Genomic DNA, 25,871 nt, shown 5'->3' with positions numbered 1-25,871 from the left:
GACCCCAACAAAATAGATGGAATATTCAAACTGGACCAGTTGAGAGAACCTGAATAAAAGGACTACTTATAAGACACCCTCCCCCACACCCAGGGGCTCATGGCAGCAAGAGCAGGGGCAGGGAATGGTTATGGGAACAGGGCATGGGGGTGTAGAGTGCAAAGAAAGCTCTTCAGGGGTCATGGTCTTTGGCTCGGCTGTGCTTTCACTTCTGCAAAGTAAATGTCTAAGCCCTATTCTCTTTCTTCCACTGTGGACCAGGAAGTCTTGAGGCCACAATTCCAAGTTCTTGGACAAAGACTGAATGCAAAGGAGATTCTAGGCCAAATGTGATTAAGACTTGGACAACTCCGGAGTTCCCTGACAATGAGCCTGGCTCTATTTTGCTACATTAGCCTGGGTGTGTGGACTTAAAAAGAAAACCATGGCACTGCTCATGTTTACAAAGGCTACATTCTAGATGCAAACTAAAAACAATAACCAATCAATCTTGACAGAATTTCAGGGTGGGAGGAATGTTAGAGAAGAAATATAACTTAGAAAGCTTCCAAGTTGAAAACTTTGCTGGAAAACACAAAGGCAAGTTTGAGAAAAGTGTGTCAGAAGTGTGTGCAGGGGTGTGTGCATGAGAGAGAGGATGAGCAGGATGGCGGCCTGACCACGCCTAAAGCGCTACCATGGTGAACAAGGCCAGGCTGTAGTCGTACAACATGCTGGTGCCTGGAATACAGAAGGCCCTGTTCTCAGCGCTGGGGACATGACAGGAACGAGGCAGATGGCCTTGCACTAGAGAGCAGTGTGCCAGAGTGACAGACAGTTTCTAACTAACAATTTATAGAAAGCTGGACTAACAGTGAAGTCAGGACATACCTGACAGCCTAAAAAACTAGCTTGAGAAAAGGGGGGTAATTTTCCCCTGGATAATTCAAAACACTGATGGGATTGGGAAAATGAAGAGTTAACTCAGACTCGCTGAGTTTGAGGAGCTGATTGGCAGCAGCAGCAGCAACAGCGATTAACATGTCCTGGGCTACTAGGGAGGGGCCGGGCATGACAATGCCATTAAACTTCAGAAGTGCTATGAGGGTTCACTACTATTATTACTACCATCTTAATTTGTTCAGAAAAGGAGATAAAGCCAGAAGCACTTGATGAAGATCAGGCAAATGGCTGAGCCGGGATGTGAACCCCGGGGGTTGATTTCAGAGTTTACCCTCTTAATAACTGCGCTACAGAGTACAACAAAAACGAAACCACAACACACACTGGCTGCACGTCCCCACAATTTCAGATCACCAATGAAAACCACCCGTCATTAAGTGGCTGCCATCACCTAATGTCCCCGTCTCCAATTCCTAACCCTCTGTACCTCCCACCCACCCACGCTAGGCAGTGAGACTCTGGCAAACAGGCATATGGGCTCTTCAGGACTCAGTCCTCCCCTCCCGAGTCATCACTCGCTCACCTGGATGGGTGGGTCAAGCGCACACAACAACAACACGTTTGCAGATAAAAGGGGAAAGAGCTTAGGAGAGTGGTTGCATCCGTATCCCGACCCCTCGGGGTGACGTGGATGCACACGGAAGCTGACAAGCTGCTGAGTGTCACTCAGGGCTCCCTGCTCTCTGCGACCCTACTCTTCCCATACCTGGCACTAGGCTGTCCGGGGAGCTTCCATGTAATTACGTAATTGTACATCTACGTGTGCTGAACAACAGCTGATTTTTACTTTTGTGCTTTTCTGTATTTTCCAAATTTTCTAGACTAAGTAAAGCCTTTGGGTCCGAATAAGTTGAAGATGGCTTTGTTTTTCTCCACCCCTTCCTCACCTTTTGCAGTGTGTAAACCAAGCTCCTAGGTATACAACTAAAGCCAGCATTAGCTTAGCTACTTTATGGTTACAAAACATATTTTGTGCCTAGTTTGAGAACCTATTAACATTTGAAAAAAGAACTCCAAGTTACAAAATGTACAAATGCCCCCTTCGAAAAAGCTCTTTCACCGAAAACTGCCTATATGTCAATTAGTTACTTACTATCTGGGTGTCTGCTGTGACCTTTTGCTGTAAGACTCTTAAGTAGCCTTCAGTTCTATCATCCACTTCAATCCTAGAATGAAAGTACACAATCCAACATTCAGACAAAGTAACGACAAATGGACCACGCATAAACACTTTCCTGTGTAACACGAAACATTTCTGTATAAAACATGAAATCAAACACCGAGACTAGCCATTCATGCCAAGGGCTGTTTCTAATACAAACAAGAGCAGTATTTTAAGCACGCAGGTTTCAGAAACTGTCTTACTTGGTTGATTCTCCCATCCATTCTTAGTTATTAAAATATATTTCTGTTTATCTGCATTACAGGGAGCCACATCAAATCTTTCAATTAAGATAACGTAGTTTGTATTTTTAATAGTTCCATCGCTTTTGAGTTCCCACCCCCTCCAAATGACTGCTAAGCAATTTTCAGAGCAGAAATGACTTGATTAACTTACATTATTGCTTTTTTCATTTGCATGCCCATGGCTGGTGTAACTTTAAATAGATTTTGTATCAATGAATTGGCTGCTTCATAATTTCTTCGCGTATAGATCAACAGCCAGTTATCTAGTGGCTTAACACTAATTAATGGTGCACCTCTTGTCTCTTTGGACCAATCTGCAAATTGTGGATTGTAATCAAACTAGAAGAGAGTTCAGACACACTGTAAATTCCATTGTAAGTTCTCAGTGATCAAGCCAAAAAGTCTTCAATAATTCTACCACGGCATATTTTGAAACTTAGTGTACCACTCTTATGCTTGAATTAAAGGGACAGAGAAAATGCCCTCAATAGGGGCACACTCTAAAACATATCCAAAGGATGATGGCAATTTTACTTAAAATACACTCATACTGACAGCTGCCATTCAAATGCTTACTTGGACCAGGTACTTCCCTAAGTGCTTTAGTTGCATTCTCCGTAATCTTTTAAAAAATCTTACGAGCATAGCTATTTTCTTCATAACGAAAATATTAAAAAATAAGGCTTTGAGAGTAAAGCAACTTGACTGAGGTGTTATATGCCGCAAGCAAGCTACAAAAACATCTGACAGCAAGACAGAAAGTGAAATAAACACGAGGCACAGCCCCCGAGTGCTGGTCGTCACAGGGAGCAGCCCGGTGTCTTCTGCGTGTCCTGGCCACCTCCCTGACTGGCCTCATGCAGGGGATACAGTAAACAATGCAACCAGAATTTTAAACTACATTGTGAGATCACTGTTCACAGGACATTTCAAAGGTAGGAAGGACAACATTTTCTAAAAAAAAAAAAAAAAAAAAAAAAAAAAAAAAAAAAATTAAAAATGTTGGCACTTTACAGTGCTTTAATTACACTAAAATATTTTTAGAATACTTTTCCTTTTCTGAAAATGAACCATAAAAGGTATCATAATAATTAATATATTATCTCTATAAACAAATGGTCCAGGCCAATCAAATCAGGGATTTTCCATCATTTTAGTGGCCGTCAAAATATCAACCCAGGCAGATAGTTAGAATTCTACACTTTAGCTCAAGTTACTGAAAAAAAAAGAATCGAACCACTTTTTAGCTAAGTCTTACAGATTATTTTTGAGGACCCAGCTACAGGCTCCACATTCTCTAGGGCTTCCACATTTTCTCCTCCTGGGGTGTACCTATTTCTGAGGTCCCAGGCTGCTCACGTGGGTTGATAGAGAATGGATGAGAGGAGAGAAAGGGGAGAAGAGAAAGGTGAGGAAAAGATCATTCTGGCATGGAACTCAGTTATTCCCACTTGCTTTATTGTGATTTGACCCAAGTCTCACTTGATTGTCAACTTTAAAAACTGCCTTGCTTGGAGCTTGCATTGAGCTGAGATTGCACCACTGTACTCCAGCCTGGGGGACAGAGCGAGACTCCATCTCAAAAACAACAACAACAACAACAACAACAAAAAGCTGCCTTACTGTTTTTCCACCTTGGTGAATCTTTTCTGTTTGCAAAATTCTTCCTGAGAAGGACAGTAAGTTGGAATCAAAGCTCAAACCCCAGTCTCGAAGCTCCCTTTGAACATTATCGTTTCTGTAAATTTAACACATTTACGTGCCACTCAACAAAGAGACACAGCAAAAAGACACAGTCAAACAGATATCCACTCCAGCCTACAACACATTCCAATGTCGCCGTCAGGGTTAAGGCGCTGGGGAGAATGCCAGCCGGCACAGGAGCACAATCATCTTTCTCTCATCACCTTCAGGCTTCTCTTCATGACATTCTTTAACTTAAAATTCTGATGCCCAAACTTTCTCCCCGTCAAAGGAAACCCCTTGATATAACAAAGATAGAAAAAAGATTTGACCAAAAACATCCCCTTTTTCTGTTGTTACCTTTTGCTAACAGAAGAATTAGAAAGACTCCACGCTACAAAGTTTAACTTCATTATTTCCTGAGGAGTAAGTGAGGTACAGGCAGACTTGCTTAGAAACGCAAAGAAAAAGCCCACCCCAAATACTACAGATACCAGAGGAGAAAGTTACTTTATGCCACTCCCTCAAAAGATACCCCTCAAAGCCACATAAAATACTAAACACAAAACTGAAACCATGCCCCAGTGAAATCAATGACTTACTTATGAATGTAATCAATGAGTCGTCCCACTTCACGCTGCCTTTGCTCTGGAGTTAGCCTTGTATGAACTGCTAAGTCTTTCATCACGTTAAAATCATTACGCATTTTATCAGTTAGACCTTTAGATAAGACATTGAAAGGCATATGGTTAAAAAAATAATCATCAGGTCTAAATAACTGGAGTATAGGGTGATGGTGAGTGGGAATTCCCAGGAGACAAGGCAGTTTTAAGAAAAGGTTTTCTGGGGGGAGGGAAGGGGAAGGAATGTCTGAGGACTCCTCGGAAAGAAAGGGTAAATCCAGGGGCTTCCTTCCGAGTGAACGAAATGAAACAGTACCTGTAAGATAGCAGAGCTCAGGAATGAGCATGGCAGGCCCTGGCAGTGTACCCCCGGGGCCCCGCCTTCTCTTGGGCTGGCTGACCAAGACGGGCTGCTTCAAGTCGGTGATCTCTTGGTTGTACTGCTGCTCAAGAGAGGAAAGGGTCGCTGTTCATGGCAAATGCCTCGAGTAGCATCTCAGTGGGCAAAAAGGGTTTCATTTTTTAAAAAAATAAACAGCTAGGCCGGGTGCGGTGGCTCACGCTTGTAATCCCAGCACTTTGGGAGGCCGAGGCGGGCGGATCACGAGGTCAGGAGATCGAGACCACGGTGAAACCCCATCTCTACTAAAAATACAAAAAATCAGCCGGGCGTGGTGGCGGGTGCCTGTAGTCCCAGCTACTCGGAGAGGCTGAGGCAGGAGAATGGCGTGAACCCGGGAGGCGGAGCTTGCAGTGAGCCGAGATTGCGCCACTGCACTCCAGCCTGGGCGACAGAGCGAGACTCCGTCTCAAAAAAAATAAAAATAAAAATAAACAGCTGATGCCAATAGCAAGGCTGGTAATAGCTTCAGGGTAAAGTTTTAAAAAGGCATTTTTTTTTAACCTTCTTAAAACAGACGTTGTGATTTCTATGCTCTACTGAGTGCCCTGTCTTTTTCCTAAAAACTGTGATGGTCCAGGACAGTATGGTTCTGAGTTCAGACTTTCTTAGTCACAGTTCTCGTTGCTTAATTTTTTATTTCTTGGTTTAGAAACAGTAGTCTGTGTAACTCTGCATCTTCCCCATAGGATGATTCCTCTAAAACTATTTTCTGTTATTGTGAGAACTTACTAATAAAAGCAGTCTCACTGTAAGAATAAAGAGGGGAAGGGAAGAAGTTCCTATGATACAGGGCATTTTTAATCAAAGTTTTTATAAAATACTGATATTTTCAAGAAATCAAATTTCAATTGAGAAGTATTAAGGTTCCCCATATGCAATCACTGCCGAAAATAAGCATTCACAATTTGTAAAACAACAAAAAATGACATTCGTGATTTTGTTTTTTTTTTTTGAGATGGAGTCTCACTCTGTTGTCCAGGCTAGAGTGCAGTGGCGCGATCTCGGCTCACTGCAACCTCTGCCTCCCGGGTTCAGGCAATTCTCCTGCCTCAGCCTCTCGAGTAGCTGGGACTACAGGCATGCACCACCATGCCTGGCTAATTTTGTATTTTTAGTAGAGACAGGGTTTTGCCATGTTGGCCAGGCTGGTCTCGAACTCCTGACCTCAGGTGATCTGCCCACCTTGGTCTCCCTAAAGTGCTAGGATTACAGGCGTGAGCTACTGCACCCAGCCAATATTCATGATTTAACGTCCTCAAAAGACGAGCTCTCTGGCCTCCAGCTCAGCTCTGCAATTCTAGAACCATGACAGGCTTGGAGTTCTCTTCACTACAGGTTCTGGCCCTGTGTCTCAAAGATCCTCTTTCCTACCATCTCCTGTATCTTGCTGAAAAGAGATTTTCTTAGCAACCTGCTTAATTCAGATCTAGCTTAAAAAAAAAAAAAAAAACCCACACACCTCCACTGAGCACACTAGAAGAACATCATCACAGCATGTCCTTAGTCTGTCTCTCATCAGCAGGCTAAGGGTACTTGCAAATTTCTTATTCCTAGCATATGACAAGGTCCTGGCCACCTATTACAAACCCTCGTGAATTAAGAAACCATGAATTCTAGCCTGTTCTCAACTTATTCTGATGGAAGCAACCATCCAGGAAAGAAGTTAATGTTCTTACTTCAAATAAGAATTTTTTTTTTTTTTTTTTTTTTGAGACGGAGTTTTGCTCGTTGCCCAGACTGGAATGCAACGGCACGATCTTGGCTCACCGCAACCTCTGCCTCCCAGGTTCAAGAGATTCTCCTGCCTCAGCCTCCCTAGTAGCTGGGATTACAGGCATATACCACCACGCCCGGCTAATTTTGTATTTTTAGTAGAGATGGGGTTTATCCATGTTGGTCAGGCTGGTCTCGAACTCCCAACCTCAGGTGATCCACCCGCCTCGGCCTCCCAAAGTGCTGGGATTACAGGCATGAGCCACCGCACCCGGCCAAGAAAATTTTAAGTGGAACACTCATATCTGACCTCTGCTTCACATAGCTGTACTACCTATTTTATCACATGTTTTAAAATGATAAGTCTGGGAACAGTTACCCTCTACACCACATCACTGACTTGCAAACACACACTGTAGAAGTTTGGTCATAATTTCAGAAGTGTGTCCTCTCTCACCCTATTTCACCCGAGGCCTTAAGGGCATGGTTCCTGATACAGAACTTGTACTCACCACCCCCCTCCACTTTTATATTCTTAGGGTCCAAACGGCCTGTCATTCATTCATTCATTCATTCGAGACAAGAGTTTTGTTCTTGTAGCCCAGGCTGGAGTACTGTGGTGCTATCTCAGCTCACTGCAAACTCCGCCTCTGGGTTCCAGCGATTCTTCTGCCTCAGCCCCCTGAGTAGCTGGAATTACAGGCATATGCCACCACACCCAGCTAATTTTTGTATTTTTAGTAGAGATGAGGTTTCACCATGTTGGCCAGGCTGGTCTCAAACTCTTGACCTCAGGTGATCCACCAACCTCGGCCTCCCAGAGTGCTGGGATTACAGGCAGGAGCCATCATGCCTGGCCCTGTCAAATCTTTTTAAACATTTTCCTCTACACCTGAAAAAACAGCACTCTCATTTTTATTAAACATTACTGTTAAACCTTTTATTTTAAAAACCAACTATGACCTTCTCTTCCAAACACCCTTACTTCTTCTACTCTGTTTCCTAGATATTATCTTCAATCCCAAACCATCACTTACTACTAAAACTGCATTTCTACCAGAAAATCTAAGAATGCTTTCTTTTAAATATCTTAACGTCAACCTCTTTCATTAATTATTTCTACTAAAGACATCTGATTATCCCTGATTTCCAGAGAAGTCTTCCCTAGAGAAAGAAGCTGAGCTGAGATCTCAAGCACAAGCATACAGGGTGTGTCCAACAGAGGGGACACAGTCCTATGTTTAGTCTAAAGGCACAGTGGGGGACACGCCATGAGAATAAAGCAGCAGGCAGGGTCTCATGGAGAAAGATCACCACACTTCACAAGACACAGGGCCACGGGTGCCACATCATTTCTGGGGGGAAGGGGAAGATGAAGAACAGATGTGTATGAGTTGATTGATCAGAAGGCAGAGGAAATACTAAGACTAGTTAAATGAATTATAAAAATAGGGCCTGGACAGGAGATGCCATTTAGAAAAGGAGAAAAATGAAGGCAATTCAGATAACAAAGTGGGTGACAGAATTGCACAAAGAGAACTAGGAGGCAGGGGAAGGTGTGGAGATCTGATGTGTGACTCATCCACCATTTGTTTATTCAAATATCCAAGAACCTACTTAGGCATGGGGTATATAAACCATAAAATCTCTTGCCTCTGTCCAAGATACCTTCTCCGCCTTGACCAAGAGTACCAAGTAGGGGCCGTGTTGGGAAGACAGAACACATTCAACATTGGCAACATGGGAGAGGTATCTTTGAGTCATCCAAATACTTAGAACAACCAGGCAGCTAAGCTTAGACAAGTCTAGGCTGGAACTGGAAGTCTGGGGATTCTTAACATTTCATGCCTGAAGCCTGGGCAGAGGAGACTGGAAATCACCCAGGGAGTGAACATATAGTAAAAGGGGTCTGGGCAGAGCTCCTAAGTATGATAACACGTAAAACACCACTCACAGGACGATGAGCTGCCACAGGACACTCAGTACTAGTCAGGGAAGGGGACAGGTTCCACTGACCTTGCTTCAGGTTTAAATCACAGTTTCAGCTGATGTTTCCTTTATATTTGCTGTTGATATACCAACTTCTACCATCCCTGAGAGTGATTACTAAAATTAACGACAGAAAAATGCCACAACTCATTCCTCACAGTAACCTCTGACACCCAGAGGGATCCAGGTTAGGCATGGTTGGAGTCCTCAAGGAGTAAAGAGGCTGAAAACAGTGGGAGGAAAGACATGCCGAAATGACCCCTGGCTGTTCCCATCGTGCCAGGAACAAGGTCAGCCCTTCACTCAGCGTCTCATAGAATCCCTCCCTCCGCAGTGGCCTCTTATCTTTTTAGTCACAGCAGAGCAGCTGGACAGCAGCACACAGACCTTCCCAAGGTCACTGGTAAGATGCATACTTTGCATGCAAAATATGAGTACTTTTCATATTTAAGCTCATTTATCCAAATTTTTAGAAACAGGAAATACTCTATTGAAAGTAGAAGAAAATGTGAAATGTCAGCAATTCAAAGACATGTTTTGAGATTTTAATTGATAGTTTTCTAGAAATAATTTTCCCGCACTTTTAACATATCCAACAGAACGTGGTTCTAAGGATTTGGGGGCCAGATCTGCTCATCTCTGAGTACTAAAACAATGTTAGCATGCATTCTTATATAAACAGTTCAGTTTCTTCTAGTCAATAGTTGTTCTTTCTTGCTATTTGCCTTTGATGATCTTTTCAAAACTAAAATCATCTCTTTAAAAACTGTTTTAGATGATCGCCCAAAAGACTGATCTAGCTTATGCTAACAAGCCTGTCTGCATTTTGTTAACATGTAAATCAAAAGTTAAGAGTTAACCCACAGGCAGTAGATTTAGCAGAAATGATACTGAAGGTTCAAAGATCTTTAATTCCTACCCGTCTCCAAGGTGAAATTAAGTGAAATGTTGATTATGGAGGGAGAGATAGTATAGCAAGCTCTTAACTCCCACTGCTCACCACCTGTTATCCAACCTACTTGTCCTCCACAGGCTTCAATTTAAATGTAAGCTTTCATTCTACTGGAAAAAGGGAACCAGGACAGGGCACTTCTTATTATGTGAACTGTACCAAATAAAAAGAGGCATTTTAATAATTTGGTAATGAATAAAATTATGTTGTGATTGCCCTAACAAATACATTTACACACAGCTTTAAAAGCAACTTGTTCCAAATGTGCAACAAGTGTTAGAGAATTCTACCAAAGATATTTTGGATTTCTCCTAAGATCTAACTACTTCATATTAAAAAGATAACACCACTAGCATCTTACCTTCCTGTAGTATTCTAAGAAGCTGACTTCAGAGCCGTCGGCTTTCTTAAAGGTGCTGTTGGGATTCTGGTCCCAGTCAATATCATCCACTCTGTACGTCTTATTGTTATACCTAGGGATCAGTTGAGATTTGACTGCATTTGATGGAAATGTGAAGAACTAATATTAAAAAGAGAGACTAAACAGCATGTATCCTCTAAAATTGCAAATCACCTGGTTATATACAAGGTTGGAAAAAGAAGGAACAGGGTTTCTTACAGACTATGCCAGATGGATGGGGGAAGTGACTAAATTACTAACAAAAAATAATTTAAAAGGATAAAAATCACTAGCTATTTGTCCTCTCCAGATGAGTTATGTTACCCCCAAAACTATGATCCTGGGAAAGGTGAAAAATACCCTCACCCTTTTTTTGTGCTATTCCCACCGCTCAACTTTAAACACTATTTCTTAACATTGTAGAACTAGAAAGCCACAATATTTTGACTCACAAAAAATTATTTTACACTTTAAAAAGCAGTCTTACTTGGTAAGAACAACTAAACCTATTAGTTCTTTGGAAACTTGTTCTTGAAATTTATGTTCTTCTGTCTGATGATAAAAGTTGAACATGAAATCCAAAACGGTCTCACTTCGAAGGACTTTATGGCTAACGTCAGTGCACAGCATGATGCTGTTTTCATACTGAAGGATGGAAGTAGTGAAGCCAGGCCAAATCACCAACCTGTCAGACAAGATGGGGGTCATGAAGAACCCCTCCACATTCAAACACATTCTGCACACACTAAGTTGCGTTTTCACTTTTATTAACTGGGTCTAAACTATAAAGTTTTTGAATGAATCAATTTCCTTATTTCTAGGATTTACATGGTTCCAGCTTTAAGACCTTTAACAATATTATAATAATTGTATAAGTTTCATTTTAAATGAATGTACTAACTTTATTCAACTATTCATTACACTGGCCTAAGACTTTTTGCCAATCTAATTGAAAGCACCTACAATTATTATGATAAACTTAAACCTGTTTGGGCTGCAATATTTTCTTTCTTATTTATTTATTTTCTTAGATAGAGTCTCACTCTGTCACCCAGGCTGGAGTTGGTGTGATCTCGGCTCACTGCAACCTCCGCCTCCCAGGTTCAAGCACTTCTCTGCCTCAGCCTCCCGAGTAGCTGGGATTACAGGTGCCCCCCACCACACCCGGCTAATTTTTGTATTTTTAGTAGAGACGGGGTTTCACCATCTTGGCCAGGCTAGTCTCCAGCTCTTGACCTCGTGATCCACCCGCCTTGGCCTCCCAACGTGCTGGGATTTCAGGCATGAGCCACCGTGCCCAGCCTTTTATTTCTTATTTCAACTTTAGATTCAAGGGGCACACGTGCAGGTTTGTGACATGGGCATCCTGCATAATGCTGAGGTCTGGGGGATGAATGGTACCATCACTGAGGTAGTGAGCACAGCACCCAGCAGGCGCTTTTCTAGTTGGGCTGCAATCTTGATACACCACATTAACTGATTATTTTTATTACCTAAGGGCAAAAATACAAACTTAGCACTGGACAACTATGTATTCTTCCCTAGTGACAGGTAAACTACGTGATTTTTTTAAAATCCAAATATTCTGGGATGTCTCATTATTCAAGTTAAATAGTCACATAATGTGATGGGTGGCATTAACAGTCACTGTAGTAAATTTGACCATTTCAAATTAGGTTATTATCTCAAAAGTTTGTAATTAAGCCTAAGGAATATTAAACGTTCTACTTCATACAAACCTGTGACTTGGAATATCAATTGGGTCATTTGGGTTATAATAATTTCGTCCAATTTGTTGCAAATTCATGATTTTCAAAAGCCTAGAAATTGAAAGGTCAGAAGAGTGAATACTGATAAGTATCTCTAATACGGCAATCAGCACGGCATGTCGTTTAGAGCAGGGGTTGGCAAACTATGGTCTGTAGCCAGGCCAAATCCAACCTACCCGCTGCTTTTTATGTCCTATGAGTTAACAATGGTTTTCAAATATCCTTGAGGTTGGAAAAAATAAAAGATTATTTCATGACACATGAATTATCTGAAATTCAGATTTCAGCATCCACCAATAGTTTTACTGGCACACAGCCATGACCGCTCACTTACACGCTGTCTCTGGCTGCTTTGGCGGTCCAGTACTAGAGGTGAACAGCTGCAAGAGATGACATGGCTTTCAAAGCCTAAAATGTTTACTATCTGGCCTTTTGCAGAGACAAATTTGCCAACTCCTCATTTAGGGAAAAATCAATCTACCAGTTACATTAACTCAAAACAAGTATGTATCACAATGAATTGTCCTATCATCAGTGACAGTTATCTTATGACTAACTTAAAGAGGGAAATTACAAATACAAGAATTTTTTTTTTTTTTTTTTTTTTTTTTTTTTTTTTTTGAGGCGGAGTCTTGCTCTGTCGCCCAGGCTGGAGTGCAGTGGCGCAATCTCGGCTCACTGCAAGCTCTGCCTCCCGGGTTCACGCCATTCTCCTGCCTCAGCCTCTCCGAGTAGCTGGGACTACAGGCGCCCGCCACCACGCCCGGCTAATTTTTTGTATTTTTTTAGTGGAGACGGGGTTTCACTGTGGTCTCGATCTCCTGACCTCGTGATCCGCCCGCCTCGGCCTCCCAAAGTGCTGGGATTACAAGCGTGAGCCACCGCGCCCGGCCCAAATACAAGAATTATGCCCCATTATTCTCATGAAAATTTCAGCCTGATCCAGATTGTTTCTCATCCCCCTCGAAAAATAAGAATTTTTGCAGAACACGTGTCTTGCTTTTGGATTGGGAATATGTGATATGTATACTGAAAGCAAATTATCAAGCATGCAGTATATCTCCTGTGGTGGAACAAACGACCTGAACTCTGCCCCGCCTCCTGATCAAGGACCCACCGTGGGGAGAAGGAACACCAAGTTCGCAATAGCTCTCGAGGATACGAGTGTTCTGAACACAAGCTCAGACAGTATTTGATATGCTCAGACAGTATTCGAAGTCAACAGAATTAGGGAAGTAAAGGCAGGATACTTGCTTAAAGCAAATAGATGAATTGTCCTTCAGTAAACCACACCTTAAGTTACTGCAATACAGAGAAACTCAATAATCGCAACCAATGTTGAAAATCTAGGAGAATTGAATGCAGATGTTCAATGTACAATCATTTCAACTTTGCTGGTTTTTTCTTAATAAAATGTGGAAATAAAACACATACCTCCTGAAAATAATATTATAGAACTGCAAACAAGTTGGTGATGTTGGTGGAAGTTCATTTGTTAAAGTGATCGTTATCCTCACATCCTCTCCATTCCGGGTCTTACTATAAACTTCAGTAACCTGAAGCCAGAGAGGTGGAAAACCCAAACTTTAAATCCTTAAAGGACAACTATGCCCAATCACATACTGCTTGCTTAATAAGGCAACACTGAAAACTACAAAATGTTTTAACTGGATTTTTTTTTAAATGGCTCTGAGAAAAAGAGTGGCTAAGTGTATTATAACTCAATTGTAATCATCAAGTTACCTAGACAAATATGACAATGCTACAATAATGCCAAAGTACCCTATGTGTTTATTCCAAGTCACATCAGACAGGAGACTCCTGGGGTCTCTCTAAAAGCCATGTGAACTATCTTACATTGTGGTACTTCTGCTTTGAAGTGGAAATCCCCCATCTCCCTTTTCCCAAATAACCTTTTGCTGTAGTCTTTTAGGTAAAAATAATATCGTTCCATCAAAAGCATGACACTTTCCAATTAGATCTTCATGTTGAAAAAGAAGAGCTGAACGGAGTCTTCTGGCTTCCATCAGTGGGTTATAGTCAATGTGATACTGATATAAGGCCCACTGGGGACGGGATGTCAGCCGGAAATGGTTAGTGCTTAACCTTACTACAATGCCTGAAGAACCTGGAAAACCAAGTTATAGTCAATTAACAAAATATCAGGTTTATTTTTCCTTGAAACCTTTCCTACCATGACAAGGCAGGCACAGTTCCGTAAACACAAGGCTAAGGGCAGCAGACAACATGAAAGTCCTCAGACATCTGACTTTGGAGACCACTAGTCTATCTCTTTAGGTGAATTTCTAAAGCAGCATACATTTAGAAACAAATCTTCCTTAGAATAAGTAATTTACAAATAATTTGCAACAAAACCAACTAAATCTCTTCATGGCAAAGAGTTTTAAAAATGATCTATTAATATTTAATGAGTTGATGTTTCAAAATGCGCAGTTAAAGATATCTATAACCTACTTCATCAACGCCAAAAGAAGGTGAGAGAGAGGAAAATGGAAAAGCCATGCAGGATCCTTGGGCAAATAAATACCTAAAGTGCCTCAATTCACTGTCCTGTGTACCTGAGATGTAATCTCACAAAACTTATTCTGAATTAACCTACCTGTTTTTGATTCTTTAACATGGTCTAGGTTCTGCCTTGTATTCACACCAAGATCGTGAAAATCTCTACGACGACCTCCTCTCTCTGCTAATGATAACTCCTGAAATCCAGCAGATATCTGGAGTTCTTAAAAGAAAAGAAAAATTATGTACTTGGGCAATATAAAGCATGAAATAAAGGATGACAATATTAACTCCCATAGTGCTATTACATGTAATCCAAAGGATACTGAGGTGTAGAAGACAAGGCATAAAACAATCCTATCAACATGTTTTAGGTATCTGCCAGCCTAACGAGAGAATGGTTTCCTAGTTATAACTTCATTCATAAAGGCCTTCTTGTCACTGTCCTGGGCAATTGCAGATGCACCCTTTCAAGAGCTGTACACCTTGAATCAAGAGACCAAGCCAACTGGACCGTGGTACAAGAGTGAAGGAGCATGTGTTTGCTGACTGGGAAATTATTTTTCTGTATTGTAAGTCTGATAACTACCTAAAGGTCTTCATGCATTTTCCACAGTCTGTTATGATGCAATTACAGCTACAGAAATTGGTGGTTTAGAGGGTTTAAATCTGTAACCTGGATTAGAAAACTTACATCTAAAATGCAACTTCCTCACTACCTGATTCCCTTCAGAATCAGAAGAGTGGACTTCTGCACCTCCACATATTCTATGACCATGACACGCATCTCATACTGGTATAGGTAATAAGGTCATGATTAATCAGTTCATGCTTAGTGCTACAAGCTGTGGTTATAAGAACCTAAATTATTCAAGTCATTTGATTTGCTGAAATTATACAATTATCTGAGATCAACAATATGATGTGGGCCAAAAAACGAATATGAACTTTGTAGTCGAGTGTTAAAATTCCATCTGTCAATTAATAGGCATGTTATCTTGTGTAAAAGAGATTACCAGTTGACTATCCAATAACTAATTCCTCATTCTTTAAAAAAATTCTATTTTGGGAGTAATATACTTAATAGACTAAAATTTCCACCCTCCCCATGGTTGGGGATGGCCTAAGAGACTTAAGCAGAAATTGCAGGATGACACTTTTGGAAAAATTCCATAAGAGAGCCAATAGCTGACTTGTGACTTTTGTACTTCCTGCCCCTTTGCCCTGCCCATGGAGCCTGGAATCTGGATCTGGCAGGGAGGGCTCAAATACAGAAGTTCTGAACCAAACAGATATCTTAATGATGGCAGTCATGAGCCCAGGACAAAAGAACAAAAAGATCAGAGTCCAGTTCTCTTCTGACCACAAACACCAGAACTGCCTACTTTCTAGACTTCCTTAGAGAAATAACAGTGGCTTAAAATATTTCAGTTCTTGCTATACTTTGGAAACCGGTTATTTAATATGAGCGTCAATTCCTTCACCTGAAAAATTTAGAATAAGCACCACAGGCATGTAAGAAGTTTTAAGTATCACATCTAAAGCACTTTAAAAGGCGCTTCCATGTTTGTTTCTGTACCTCATGATTTGGAGGGGGCTCTACCTAAAAATCCTTTAAATATGTAACTGTTGATATTTGTCTCTCTCAGTGAACTTTTTATCCCAGAGACTTGGTTTAAAGTATTGATAGCACTGGGTGAGTAATTACACTAAATCATGCATACTGAATCCAACCTGATGACACTGAAGGGTCATAAAGGCTGATTTTTTTCCTTAAAAATTTTTAATTTGTCTTAAAAAATTCAGTTCTGGGTGCAAAAATCCAATCGCCAGTTTCTGAATATAAACAATGATGAAATCTGTTCTGCTTGAGATATACAGTACTGCTATGACACTTAGCCAAAGCTTGATTTTGTCACTCGATGAAAAGGACGGATTTCAGAATGGACAAGACTGGGAACCTTGCTAATCCCCCCTTCCATGCAGCTCCTGGAGTGATTTTATTTCAAACACAAATCAGACCTCACACCACTGTGCTATTTAAGAATCCTTCAATGGGCCAGGTGCGGTGGCTCACACCTGTAACAATCCCAGTACTTTGGGAGGCCGAGGCGGGCGGATCACGAGGTCAGGAGATCGAGACCACCCTGGCTAACACAGTGAAACCCCGTCTCTACTAAAAAATACAAAAAAATCAGCCGGGCGTGGTGGTGGGCGCCTGTAGTCCCAGCTACTCGGGAGGCTGAGGCAGGAGAATGGCAGGAACCCGGGAGGCAGCGTTTGCAGTGAGCAGAGATCACGCCACTGCACTCCAGCCTGGGAGACAGAGCGAGAATCCGTCTCAAAAAAATAAAAAAGAATCCTTCAATGCATCCACATCCCCTTTACAGAATGAAAATCAAGGTCCAAACAATGTCTAATTAACAATAATCTGTTAAACTTATATTAATTTCTACAATACATTAGGTACTTGAGCATTTACTGTGACAAGCAATTCTCAGATATAATCCCTAAAGAGCAGTGAGAGATGACAAAATAGGGCCTTCATTTGTTATCCCATGTGTTCATGGTCACAATGATCTTTACCTCTACAGGTAGACGCTACCTTGTTACGGATAGGGAACTGTTTCATAGAGTTAAATTTGAAATCCTGAGTAACCATTTTTTTTAAGTCATTTATTAATGAAGACTGATACATAGAATGTTTAAGAAATTATATTTAAGTATTTTCCACAATTGTATTTGCGTGTTATGGCAACATTATAAGGAAATGTTTCTTAAACAGTTTCAGCACAAATTTTTGTACCAAGTTGTAATTCAATAAAATTTGCTGTATATGTTGAATACAGTTGTTAAGACTTCCTTTTACTTTCTCTTCACCTTGTGACTTGGCTGTTCCTCCTGCTGTTCCTCTCTGCCGTCCATGGCCAAATAATTCCCCCTCTGCCGGTGGCTGCTGAGGCCTAGGCTGAATATAACCAGGTTGCTGACTCTGTAGTTACGTGCAGATAAAGAACATTCTTTTTGTCAAGCGGTCCACAGACACCAGAGAAAATGTCTAGTCTTAAGTCACAGGAATTCAACCAACACCTATCTAAATTAATAATCAAATATTTTATTCTTAAAAATAAATTTGAGAGAAGAGTCACCAAATAAAGTCACGAATCAGCTTCGAATATCCTGAGGAAACAGGACATGATCTCCCTTGCTCACCTCCTATATCCTTCCCAGCACAGTTTTTAGTTCATGTTCAACAGCCTAGGCTGATCAAGATTCAAAGACATTTTCTGTAGTCAGAAACGGTGAAGCACTCACAGCAGTGGGGCCCACCAGCGACGCTGTCTCCTGGCCACGGGCCCTTCCTCTGGCTCTGGCCCTGGCTCGCCCAGTCATTGTTTTCTATTTCTGGAGAGGAAACAGTCTTGAAGACAATACTCAATGGAGGCAATCACATTGGACTATTTCTACAATGTTACTTTAAACTTCTTTGAGTTTCAAAAGTAAGCTCCCCAAGCAATTATTATGTATCCTTCTAATCTTTAATGACAGTTTTTTAATGTAACATTCCTACATTCAGCAAACTCAGTTGCTTACCTTGCACTGGGCACTGCAGTAGGACCAAAGGGGAAAACCTATTTTAATATAAGACTTAGTTTTTCATTTGGAGTATTTATTATAAACAGACTTAGGGGGAGAAAGTGCTGAAAGAATTAGGATGCTGGTGGCTGGTTCTCTTTCCCATTTGGAGATACACATACACACACACACGTAACACATATTCCCATCCACAGACACACACACACACACACACACACACTAAAACAGGCACTTGTGGCAAGTGTCCCACCAGGCCCCTTAGAAAATCCTTCTGCATACATAATAAATCCTCCTGGATCTTCCCAGTGTTCCATATGTGGCTTACACTGAACATACCCAAACTAGTATCTCTTCTACCTCATGTCTCATAATTTCATTCTTGGTGAGTGGCATCACCATCTACCTTGTTATTCAAAACTACTCCTTTATTTCTCCTACATCTGCCAGGACCATTCTCTCCATTTCTTCAACATCATGGTGGTACTAAGTGCCTCCTGTGAGCTGGGATCAGCTTTGGGCTCAGCTGTAACAACCTCTCACCCTCATCGTGGTGGTACGCAGTGTCATCAGGCTATTAAGGGTAGACGCCTCAGAGCTCAATTGTCTGAACCCAACTCCTTCACATTTTAGACAACATGAGAAAACAACATAGCCTGTGACTCTTTGACAAATGGTTGGAATAACCTACTGCACAAGTCAATGGTGAGGATCAAATGAGAACTCACACTGGCCTCTAGTGAGCAGTCAACAAACATTAGCCCTGATGGAAAGGGCAGGTAAAATTATAACTACACGTGCTAATACACGTTATTTACACACAGCTTTAAAAGCAACTTGAAGTCAGCTTCTTAGAATACTACAGGAAGGTAGGATGCTAGTAGTGTTATCTTTTTCATATGAAGTAGTTAGATCTTAGGAGAAATCCAAAATATCTTTGGTAGAATTCTCTAACACTTGTTGCACATTGTTATCCACCTCTAACAAGATTTAAGCTGAAATGGAGAATTAGGAACTGGAAGGTAGGGTGGTACCAGTCTTCTACACAAGCAGTAACAACCCACACATAAGTGCTTGAATTGGATGCAGAACCAAAAGACTTCCAGTGGGACTGGAAAGGGAAGGAACAAGGGGAGTGGAGGAATTCACGTGGGCAGGGAGCAGACTGCTCAGGGTCCTGCAGACAGCTTGGATACTCAACACATGAGAAACCATCAAAGGTTCTACATAGGGGCAGGCGATGACATCATTTACCATCACTCTGCCTTAAGTCATGTCATCTTTTTCATCCTCTGAGTTTTAACAGCTTCTAAAATTCTTGGCTTCATGATCTTCACAGAAAGATAAATCTAATGCCATTTTTCAATTTTAAAAACCTCCGACTTCCTATTGTATTTTACAGGATTAAAGTAAATATTCATCGTATAAGACCCCTTACAATATGACTCTAAATCAGCAATTTCCAAAGGAGTTTACAGAGGATAATCCGCTGAGGTGCCAGCATATTACAACTAATTTTAAATCTCATTTTAAACTGCTTTGTATTTATTTTATAATGTGCGCATCATGACAATGATTACGTATGCATGCTCAGCTTACACACTGGGCATACTGGTGCATGAAAGTCTCTTACCAATAATCTACAGGCAGCGTCCCCAGCACCACCACCACCGCCACCACCACCCCCCGCCTCCCTCCACCACCACCACCACCACCACCACCAACGCCCCCGCCCCATGGACCCGTACCGGAACCAGGCCACACTGCAGGAAGTGAGCCGCAGCGAGTGAGCACGACAGCCTGAGCTCCCCTCCTGTCAGATCGGTGGAGGCATAAGATTCTCCTAGGAGTGTGAACCCTACTGTGAAGTGGGCGTGCCAAGGATGTGGGCTGCCTGCTCCTTATGAGAATCTAATGCCTGATAATCTGAGGTGGAACCGTTTCATCCCGAAACCATCCCTCACCGGTCCTTGGAAAAATTGTCTTCCATGAAATCAACCGGTCCCTGGTGCCAAAAAGACTGGGGACTGCTGATCTACAAATCAATCTGAAAGCATCCGCTTGAGACTACAGCAAACACGACTTGCTTCCTATCACTATCGATTCCGTGACTCACCGTATACCGTGGCACATCCTCTGCTAAAAAAGCCTCACCCTCCTCTGAAACCACAAGAATCCACTGAAACGCTTAAGGACCAGCTTGTAGGCCATCCCTTGCTCCCTTCTCCGAAAGCCGTTTCCCCAGCGTGACCACGGTCACCCTACTACATGGTGACATGTTTTCTCCCTCCCCACATCCCTGCACTCCAGAGCTTCTCCAGCTAGGCTGCGAATCACAGTTGATGCCTTTGCACCCAGTCCGACGCTTGACACCTTACAAACAATGGTGTGAAACAGTGATTAAAAAACAGCGACAAGCTGAACTCTCATCTCCAGCAGGAAATATTCCTAAAGCAGCACATCAGTTTTCAAAGCCTGGTCCCTGACGGGCAGCATCTGGACTGGCTGGGAACAGAAATTACGGGGTGGGGAGCGGCTCTCAGCCCTCCCGAGTTAGAAGCCGGCTGGAAGCAGCCCTCCAGCTGATTCTCATCATCTCCAGGGCCTGAAACCCACTGCGGCGCGCTGTGCTGGTCACTAAATACCTGGGGGGCTCAGCGCTCTACGTCCAGGTTTCCCAGCACAACTCCGGTGTCCAGCTTTATCTCCTTCCAGTTTCAAAACCACCTCCGTCTGGATATCGAATTCTGAAAGTCAGAAAGCAAGTGTGTGCTTCCAATAACCACACTCGCTGGAAATCACATTCCCGATTTGCTACCAACTCTGCCAAAGACGCTTCCACCTAACAACGTCCTTCTGGCGCTGAGCTCAAGACGACGCCGTGCACGTGGGAACCACCACCGCGCCCCATGCCTAAAAACCGTTGAGCGGTACATTCTATGCTAGCGGGATCTCTCTGGCCACAACTTAAAAACGAAAAGAAAAGCGCTCAGAGAACAGGCTGCGCAGGGGTCCAGCCGGCTTTGCCCTGGAGGCCACCGGGGCTGAAGACAGCGAGAGCATCCCTCCCGGGACGCCGCCGCCCCGCCGCCCCTTTCCCTCCACAGGTGCCAGGGGCCGGGCTGCCAACACCCGCGAGGACCCCCGGGCCTCGCAGAGCCCGGCCGTCGCCTCACTTGGGGTCCTCCGGAGTTCCGTCCTCTTCCCAAGGCTCCCGGGGGCGCAGCGCAGCGGCGGCGGACGCGGGAAGGGGATCTCACCCTTCGCAGAGATCGCCCCCGCGGCCGCGTGGGTAGGGCGGGAGGTCCCGAAGGCCCTCCTGCAGGGCTCCCAGGTCCCCGCAGTCTCACGCATGGCCGCCACTGCGGAGACCTCCGCCCCCGCACCCCGCATCCCCGGCAACTCAGGCCTCAGCCTCTCATCCCGGTCCCTGCACCCCCCGCACCTGGGACCTCGCCCCCGCACCCCGGCCCCTGCACCCCCGCACCCCCGCACCCAGGCCGCGCAGCCCCGGCAAGTCGGGCCTCAGCACCTCACCCCGGCCCCGCAACCCCACACCTGAGACCTCGCCCCCGCACCCCGGCCCCTGCACCCCAGGCTCCTGCATCTCCCACACCTGGGACCTCGCCCCTGCACCCCGGCCCCTGCACCCCAGGCTCCTGCATCTCCCACACCTGGGACCTCGCCCCCGCACCCCGGCCCCTGCACCCCAGGCTCCTGCATCTCCCGCACCTGGGACCTCGCCCCCGCACCCGGCTCCTGCATCCCCCGCACCTGGGACCTCGACCCCGCACCCGGCTCCTGCATTCCCTGCACCTGCGACCTTGCCTCCGCATCTGGCTCCTGCATCCCCCGCACTTGGGACCTAGCCCCCGCAACCCGGTCCCCGCACCTCGAGCTTCACCTCCACATCCCGGACCCCCGGCCGCCGCCCCCGCACCCCGGCTCCCGCACACCTAGCACCTCAACCTCGCCCCGCACCTTGGACCGCTGCCCTCGCCCTAGTCCTGGTCCTCGCACCTCGGCCCGAGGCCAACAGCCCCAACGGCTCCCGCGGAGATCCCTCCGCGCCGCCGACCTCCCAGGACGTCCTTCGGCCCGCGCCCACCTAGCTTTCGGCGCTGGATTCCCGAGAGAGCCAGGGACACGCGGGCAGCGGACAACAGGCGCTCTTTTCCTGGGCGGATGAACACCACCTCCCAGTACGACATGCGCCTAGTAACGGCAAAAAGCGGCGCGCGCCACGCCCTCATTGGCTGCCCAGCAAACGGCAGTTTCTGATGTTGCCGGGGCGGGAGCAGAGGAGCCCCGCCCCACAGGTCCCGGCCCCGCCCCTCCAAGACCCCGCCTGGCCCCGCCCAGACACCCCGCACATGCCCTGCCCCCTCCCCATATGCCCCGCCCCTGCCCCGCCAAGACCCCGCCTGGCCCCGCCCAGACACCCCGCACATGCCCTGCCCCCTCCCCATATGCCCCGCCCCTGCCCCGCCAAGACCCTGCCTGGCCCCGCCCAGACACCCCGCACATGCCCCACAGGCCAGGCCCGCCCCGCCCCACAGGCCCCGCCCCACAGGCCCGCCCCTGCCCCGCCAAGACCCCCGCCTGGCCCCGCCCAGACACCCAACACGTGCCCTGCCCCCTCCCCACAGGCCTCGGCCCGCCCCACCCAGGCCCCGCCCTGTTCCTCTTCTGCTTCGCCCAGACCCCTGGCCTTCCCTGGCTTGGCTCGTGTAGTTCCCCCAGTGCAAAACCCCTGCAGGCCGACACTGGGTCGGGCCAGTTCCCTACCAGCTCGTGGAACTGGGCGGCGGCGCACGAAGCAGACCCTCCATAGACTTCGAAATTGTGCCCACGTGGGCACCGAGCGCGCTACTGTAGCAGTGGACTCGATCTTGAGCTGGCCCTTAACGTCGGAAGCTCTTTCACTCAGCACACAGAGATTTGAACTTTGCCCCCAAAGAAAATAAAACTGCAATGCCAGTCTAAGGTGCCAGGCGGCCGTTACCTGGAAATTTAGCTCTCAATGACTTGTGCCTTGGGTGCATGCCAACGTGGACCGCAGGGGTTCTCAGCCTTCACCTGCGGGGGATCATCTGCAGGGCTGGCTAGGACGCAGACCAGAGATTCCGGTCTGCAGGCTCCACAGGTGGGCCCCGCCGGCTGCATTTCCAAGGCATCGCAGGTGGTACTGACCGGGTCTACGCCGAGCTAGGTGCCCTCTATAGGAGTTAATTTCTTCATTGAGGCAAAGTCAACAGCCACAAAACAACCGGAAATATTGTAAGATAGAACAGGTTTATTTGTCAAGGTGGAAGTGAGACTGAGGCTCACAAGCTGCCTGACTTGTTATGTTCCATAACTATAAAAATGATTGTAGGAGGTAGTAGAAATAGGGTCGCCTCTGCAGACAGGTTTTAAAGCTACATTTATACGGTAAACATAGTGCTTTACCTTTTTTTTTTTTTTTTTTTTTGTGAGACGGAGTCTCATTCTGTCGCCCAGGCTGGAGTGCAGTGGCAGGATCTCGCTCACTGCAACCTCCGTCTCCTAGCCTCCTGAGTAGCTGGGACTACAGGCACCCACCCCCATGCCCACATAATTTTGTGTTCTTTGTTTTGTTTTGAGACAAGGTCTGGCTCTGTCAGTGAGGCTGGAGTGCAATGGTGGGATCATGGCTCCCTGCAGCCTCGACCTCCTGGGCTCAGGTGATCCTCCTGCCTCAGCCTCCCGTGTAGCTGGTACTACAGGTGTGTGCCACCACACCCAGCTAATTTTTTTTGTATTTCTTGTAGAAAGAGGGTTTCATCATGTTGCCCAGGCCGGTCTCAAACTTCTGGGCTCAAGTGATCCACCCACCTTGGCCTCCCAATGTGCAGGGATTACAGGCATAAGCCACAGAGCCCGGCCTACATATTGCTTATTATTCATACTTAAAAGCGCATGCCTGGGAATTGGGGGCTGGAGAGGGCTGAAGGCTCCCGAAGCCACCTTCCCAAATCCTACGTCTCATCTGTGCCATGAAAGGGGCAGGTTAGATGTCAGCGTTTCCCACACTAGCCTGAGTGTAAGCATCCACTGAGGGAACTTCCAAATGATACAGACTCCCAGATCATGCTGATTCCAGGAGGTCTGGGATGGGTGCAAGGAATTTCAAGAAGTAACATCAAGTTATTCTTATGCTCAGAGAAGGCTGATAAATTTGGGGCAAGGCCAAAAGGCATTGGAAGCCAGTAGTTTGAAAGAAAAATAGCTTTCCAAAGGCTTTCGCTTTGTAAAAACTAAATGGTGCCTTTTGGAATACAATGTGAACGTAACTTTTCCAAGGATTTAAGGTGTTGATGAGAAAGACGTTGAGACCTGCCAGCAGATGGAGCTATAAAACAAGAAATAGATGTTTACAGCCTCAACTCGGGAGAAAAATACCGTGAATGGACCTTACACTATAGAAGTAACACTTTTCCCTCTGCTTTATTTTCTCTGTATGCTAAACTCCTTGCCTCTGCTAAAGAACATCGCTGGAGTGTCTTGGTGTGTGAAGTATGAAATAGTTTCTAAAGACATAAGTTGTGATATAACAAGACAGAGGCAAAACCCCTCATTCTTCTGAGAGTGTAAACATCATGTCGCAAGAAGCTCACCTAAAATTTGAAAAGGAAAACTCAAAGAAAATTTGAAAAGAAATTCAAGGAAAAAAATGTGACCTTTAAAAGTTTCTGTGTTGACAGCACCATCAGGACCCCTTCTGGGATCCGTTGTTAGGTATAACTTCGTGCCTGACTCTGGAAGTTAAAAAATGAGTAGTTAGGATTCTTTTTCCGGGAGCCACCTCTAGAGGGGTGCACCCACCAGGAAAGGTGAGCAGAGTGCCACCAATCCTGTGGGTGCTCAGAGGGAGGTTGCTGAGGGAGGCTTCGTGACTCAGTGCTGCTGAAGCCCTGAAGGCTGATTTGGGTTTGCAGGGAACAGGAGGATCGGCATGGCGGAGCACGTTGGTCTGAGCACATGTGAGGTATTTAGAAAACTGCAAGTCATCCAGCATAGGAGGAACGCCAGGCACAGGCAGGGGAGTCACAGGGGATGATGCTGCAGAAGGGACAGACCAGGTTCTAGAAGTTGGCGAGCAAGGAAATGTGAGCATCTGGACTGCCGAACGCACCCTGTTAAGTGCTGTAAAACACACTCTGTCCTCCCATTGATGTGAATAAAATGCACTCTGCCCTCCCGCTGATGGCCCAACAAGGGAAGCAGGGAGTGTGACAATTGGAAACGTGGATGCTGACCTGAAGGGCCAGTGGCTGCTTAGTCGTAGCCAGTTACCAGGAGAGAATGAGGGCTCAGATTTGCTGGGCCTCACATGATGGCTTTGGTTGGCTATTTTTTTTTTAACTGAGGTGAATTCACATAACACCACATTAACTATTTTACAGTGATCAATTCCATGATATTTAACGCATTCATAATGTTACGCAACCCCCTACCTCTAGTTCCAAAACATTTTCGTCATCCTAAAATAAAACCGTCACTCCCCATCTCCCTCTTCCCCCCACTACACTGGCAACCACGAATCTGCTTTCTGTCTCCTTTTCTGTTCATTTCATAGAAACAGGGTCATACACTAGGTGGCCATTTGTGTCTGGCTTCTTTCACTCAGCGCCGTATTCTCAAGGCTAACCTACATCGTAGCCTGTGTCAGAGCTTCCGTCCTCCTTATGGCTGGATCTTACTCTGCTGTTTCGATGGACCACATTTTGTTTATCCACTCATCCATGGGTGGACGGCTCAAACGTTTTTAAAGGCGAGCGGGAAACTTGGACATTTTCTGGTGCATTTTTAGGAATGGCCACCAGTGCTCTCTAGTGTTGGGCAGAGGAGC

The 25,871-nt window shown here is 45.0% G+C and overlaps 1 protein-coding gene across 8 annotated transcripts in view; it reads right to left on the bottom strand.

Moving 5' to 3' along the window:
* The window catches only part of PIWIL1 (piwi like RNA-mediated gene silencing 1), a 73,311-nt gene extending 51,074 nt beyond the window's left edge, over nt 1-22,237 (bottom strand). The window contains exons 1-16 of one of the 8 annotated variants that reach the window (XM_055235673.2): nt 22,019-22,149; nt 20,644-20,745; nt 19,747-19,811; nt 17,720-17,809; nt 17,285-17,396; nt 14,502-14,627; nt 13,795-14,009; nt 13,316-13,437; nt 11,852-11,932; nt 10,600-10,797; nt 10,074-10,185; nt 4,972-5,098; nt 4,635-4,752; nt 3,973-4,087; nt 2,501-2,688; nt 2,036-2,108 (exon numbers count right to left, since the gene is read on the bottom strand). In XM_055235673.2, coding sequence (XP_055091648.1) covers nt 2,036-2,108; nt 2,501-2,688; nt 3,973-4,087; nt 4,635-4,752; nt 4,972-5,098; nt 10,074-10,185; nt 10,600-10,797; nt 11,852-11,932; nt 13,316-13,437; nt 13,795-14,009; nt 14,502-14,627; nt 17,285-17,396; nt 17,720-17,797 — 1,665 coding nt within the window. In that variant the 5' untranslated portion in view covers nt 17,798-17,809; nt 19,747-19,811; nt 20,644-20,745; nt 22,019-22,149. Of the gene's footprint in view, nt 1-2,035; nt 2,109-2,500; nt 2,689-3,972; nt 4,088-4,634; nt 4,753-4,971; nt 5,099-10,073; nt 10,186-10,599; nt 10,798-11,851; nt 11,933-13,315; nt 13,438-13,794; nt 14,010-14,501; nt 14,628-17,284; nt 17,397-17,719; nt 17,810-19,746; nt 19,812-20,643; nt 20,746-21,979 lie in introns of all 8 variants that reach the window. The other 7 variants (XM_055235671.2, XM_055235670.2, XM_055235675.2 and 4 more) reach the window with 7 other exon arrangements.
* Nucleotides 22,238-25,871: the final 3,634 nt, after the last annotated feature.

This window comes from Symphalangus syndactylus, chromosome 13 (genome assembly GCF_028878055.3).
Source record: "Symphalangus syndactylus isolate Jambi chromosome 13, NHGRI_mSymSyn1-v2.1_pri, whole genome shotgun sequence".
In the NCBI taxonomy this organism is placed as follows: Eukaryota; Metazoa; Chordata; class Mammalia; order Primates; family Hylobatidae; genus Symphalangus; species Symphalangus syndactylus.
Note: the sequence above shows the minus strand (reverse complement) of the source record. Positions and strands in the feature narration are given on the sequence as shown.